This window comes from Tigriopus californicus, chromosome 5 (genome assembly GCF_007210705.1).
Source record: "Tigriopus californicus strain San Diego chromosome 5, Tcal_SD_v2.1, whole genome shotgun sequence".
Taxonomy (NCBI): Eukaryota; Metazoa; Arthropoda; class Copepoda; order Harpacticoida; family Harpacticidae; genus Tigriopus; species Tigriopus californicus.
Window position 1 is genome coordinate 1,574,441 of NC_081444.1, and position 4,516 is coordinate 1,578,956.

Below are 4,516 nucleotides of genomic sequence, written 5' to 3' on the forward strand. Positions count from 1 at the left end.
ACAGTGTTCACTCTGGACAATTTACTTTCGAAAGGCTGATGTGTGTTCGGCTATTAGATTATCGCGTTTTTGTGTCAGTTTTACAAGAGACTTTTGCTTCCAACCCAAAAGTTAAGCTCTTGTGGGCTCCCAAAAACCAATAGCTCGATAAAAAAAACTATGATGTTGTTCAGATGAAACTTTCTTGGCAAGACCAAGATGGGCAGCCAACGTTGTTGGCCATTGGATTGGTGCGTGACTGGCAACTGAGAAGACTCTGTTGGTTTAAATAACCAATATTTCTTTTGCAGACTGCTTGCGCGCATATACAATACCGTAGTAAGAGTCAAAGTAACGTCTTTTGAGGAGCAATATTCAATAATAAGACGTGACAGGACCTCACAGTTCCATTCAAGGTTCTCTCTTCAAATAATTAGCCGATGTACTCAAAATGTGACGATATAGCCTACTTTTTTCAAAGTTTAAGTTAACTTTGCTTAATCTTTTCAGGGAAAGTGGTCGTCATTCATCCGAATCAAATGAGTGTCCAAATTCGACATCATCTATCGGACGCATTGGAGGGGCCGTGACCACCTTAAGTACGCAAACATCGGCATTCAAGCCTCACCTGCCCAAAAATGGGTTGTTGACTTATTCTTCCGCTTCTTCCTCCGCATCAGCTCCCCATGTCAACCATCTACCCCCTTCCTCGGCCATGTACAAATCCGGCTCAATAACTAATCAGGGCCAAGATCTCCGAATGTCCTCGGGCAAGGCCCAACATCGCGCGTCATCCCCAATGGACTTCCATGATGCCGAGGATCGCCCACTTGTCATTGAAGAGAACCAGAGGGACGAGGAAGGTGGGGAGGATGAGGAGGGCAATCATCACGAGAGCTCTTCATTGCATCACGCCTACGGCGAAACCTTGGATTTAAGCAACAAGGGTGGAAGTCGACCTAATAGCAGCCACTCTCAACAGAGCCCTGTGGGCATTGGTCAACAAACCTCCCCCCTACTTGGTCTCATTAAGTCTCATCAAGCTTCAGTCGTAACGCCTAGCTTTCACCACCACCATAACAACAACAATACCATTATCAACAACAACAACAACAACAACAACAACAACAACAACAACAACAACAACAACAATGGCACTCCCCTGCCCATCATGGCGACACATATCAATACTGCATCTGTGGTGGCTCCTGTTCCAGTTTCCTTAGCAGGACGGGTGTCTGGTGGACAAGTTTTGGAAGGTGAGTTTTGGAAGTCCTCATCTATCTCCTGGTTTGTGAGCGGGCATAATATGTAGATGCGTGGGGAAATGGGAGCCCTTGCCTCTTGTCCAGTCAAAAGCGTCGGCTTTGGCAAATGGTCTTCACAATATCTTTGTTGTCTCGCAACTCATTGCTTTTGTGTCCCCTCTTTTTATGGGCTCGCCAAAGAGAGCAAAAATGGTTTCAGGAAGTCCAAAAATACAATTCAATTTCCTCAGGGATCTTTGCCAGGCCTGGTGAGCATTACCAATGGACCCTTTCCCGCTAAGTAGGACCTCGAGCTACCGCGCACACCCACAACCTCGGTTGGCGAGAGTTTTTCATTGTCAGCGATTTTGGAAATTCATAGCATGTTTCATCTTTTGGTATTCATTTCTTGGGTTCCTCTCCAATCCCCTTTCTTCTTATACGATGGAAGGCAAAAAGGGGCTAGGAAATTCGAGGATCAGGCAGATGGAAAAATCGGGACCAGGGATGCCGACCTCAATTGGCTCTAATACTTAGCAGGACCAACAAGACTGCAAAATTCAACAGTTACACAATGCTTATTTAGAAATGGCCAATTAAGAGTACAGTATCGGACACCTTGGTCCATTTTCCATCAATTCTTAGTTTTCCACTTGTTTTACTTTCCTGTCAGTGGCAACACTGAGACTTGAACAACTATCGTAGTTCATCTTTTAGCCCACCGTTCTTTTAGCCACAGGACATTTTCTCTTTTTTTTTAGTAGTTTATCGGCAAGTCCCCGTACGGTTTTACTCAAGAAACAAACATTCACTGTCAAGAATTCTCGAGCTGACATAAGATAGGATCACAACTCAATCCTATCTCTTTCGTGGTCGTATTTTTGTCCCCCAACAAAAAACTTGAGGCTGAATTTTCTTCCCATTCCATTACGCGAACTGAACTCATTTCCCACATCGGAGCAGGACAAGGTGGTGTTGCTCTCATTGTCAGGTTTTAGGAGGGTACAAGAGGGTAGATAGAGGCTTTAAAAGTACACAGTCTGTAATTTATAGCCATTGTAGCGGAAGAATTTCATTTGACGCCTTAGCATCGCTAGTGAATCCTCATCGCCTTGTTCCTCGTCTTCTTTTGACGGAGGAGGTGCTTTGGGTGCTAAAGAGCAGAACTGAGAGTCAGAATTCCTCCCTGTCGTTGTTCCCCTCCCCTCTCTTCTGTTTTGAAATTAATTTCCTCTTTTTGCCCCTTCCATTCCAATTCTGGGATCATTGGAACGCTTATGGCACACTCGGATGCCCCTTCGCTCTCTCTCCCTCTCTTTACCCATCCAATTTCTCCCCTTTCTGCTTAAGGGCCCTTTATCTCTGTCCAGCCAACCTCATGACAATGGCCTTTCAATAACCTGTCTGTCACTCAGTGGGCACAACGCTTCTCTGCCTTTTCATCAAGAACATTTCCCATTTTCTTCTCATCATCCACTTTTTGCCTCTTCAAAGAGGAACCACCGAAATAGAGGAGAAAACCGAAGAGAAAGAAGTCAGTGATTCAATTTCCTACTCTTTTTCTCCCTCCCTCTCGCTTTCGCTCTCTCTCTCTCTCTTTCTCCTTCCTTCTGCACTATTTCCACGCCTCAAGCTGGTTAGCTATCAATCAAAGGGCAATCAGGGACGCGTTCGTTCTCTCTGGCCTACCCACACTCAAGCACCCACACCCACTCACATGATGTACCTCTTTAGCCTCTCTACCCAAAATGAGCAAGTGGTTGGGTATCTACCCAATAATTCCTCTCATCCGAAGTCCGAAATTGTGTCCCAATACAGCCTGAGGGTGGCTTGGAAAGGCTCTTAAGTTGGCGACGTGCCTGAACAAGGATGGTCGCCCTGGGCAATCTTCTGGGCACCTCTCATGGAAGATTGAAGGAAACATGAGCTGACTTCCAAATCAAAAAGGCACCCTTCTTCGACCCTCTGTAGAATGTATGTAGCTACTTACTTACTTATTGTATTTTCTATATGACAAGCTGCGGCCGCCTTACTGCCAAAGTAGCCTATGCACTCTTGAAAATCTGGTTTAAATTCCGCTTGCAGCTCATCAGATTGGCCAGTGTCCATTAAGATCATTTTTTGTCCTCAGTTGTCTTGATAGAATGTAGAACATGGCTCGTTGTCGTGCAGCTCCACTTTTCTTTTTCCTCATCTTCCTCATCATCATGTTCCATGTTCAAAAGGCAATCCGTCTGGCTATCCTTTCAAGAGGAAATGAAATCATAATCAAACACTATTCACCAAGGAGGCACAATCTCAAGCTTGGCGACATACGAGTACGGCAGTACTGCAGTATGTACACTACTATTTATAGCCTCTCCTCCTTGGGCAAACATCAGATTGCTCAACTGCAACCGAGTTTCACCCTAACTTGATCTCTTTTGCGATTGAAGAGGAATAGCTGCCGTCAACGCCATTCCCTGAAAATATTCAACACTCCCAGATCTTTACTTATGGCCACAGAGTCTCATGGGACCAAATAGTAGAATCGTGAGGAACATGAGGAACAAACAATCATTTCCAGGGAGGGAAGGAAAATGAAATGAGATCCTCAACTCACCCTGATTAATCTAAGGGGATGATATTGCGTGAGCGCCAACATGTACGTAGTTTCAATTGTGATTATTTTTCAAAATGGAGGAAGCTCCATATTGTCCCCATGGAAAGAACATTATAAGTTAGTGCACGCACCCAAAGCAAAGTCCCTTATGTTCATGATGGCGATTGGGAATTACATTATCATTGGCCAGGCGGCTCTATTCGTCGTGCTTATTGATAGGATCAGGGGCAAATGGAAAAGGGCTTTCATCTCATGACCTCAATGGCTGGTTGGAGGAGATTGGAGAGAAGCAAAATCTTGTTTGTGACCACTGGACCTCTACGAACGTGTACACGTTGCGGCTCTGCTTGGATGCTTACTAACTCCATGGTAGCCATAGCCATGAGAGGGATTTTTGGGAGGAGGATAAGGGGACTAAGAAGAGATTGATTGACCCCCCAGTGCGGCTCACTGCCTTCCTAAGCCAGTTGCAAGTGACTGAGTGAGTGGGTAAGTGGGTGAAGAAGTGAAGAAGGAAGCTCCGTCCGTGCTTTTTCATCAATCGATGGGATTTACCAAGATGAGACGTATTTTAAGAGATGTTATCTGCTTTCATGAGTTCCAAGAGAAACCAGAGGGGAGAGGCAGGCTTTGATTGGAACCACCATGGATCTCACATTCCTATTCGCTTTATTTCAGCGGCACTTTC

At 45.2% G+C, this 4,516-nt stretch overlaps 1 protein-coding gene across 1 annotated transcript in view; it reads left to right on the top strand.

Annotated features, from left to right (window-relative positions):
- LOC131880686 (broad-complex core protein isoforms 1/2/3/4/5-like) overlaps positions 1–4,516 on the top strand; it is a gene marked incomplete in the record, with an annotated part of 9,587 nt that overhangs the window by 2,705 nt on the left and 2,366 nt on the right. Inside the window, 1 exon segment of the mRNA XM_059227368.1 lies at positions 490–1,077. Within this exon segment, the coding sequence (XP_059083351.1) occupies positions 490–1,077 (588 nt within the window).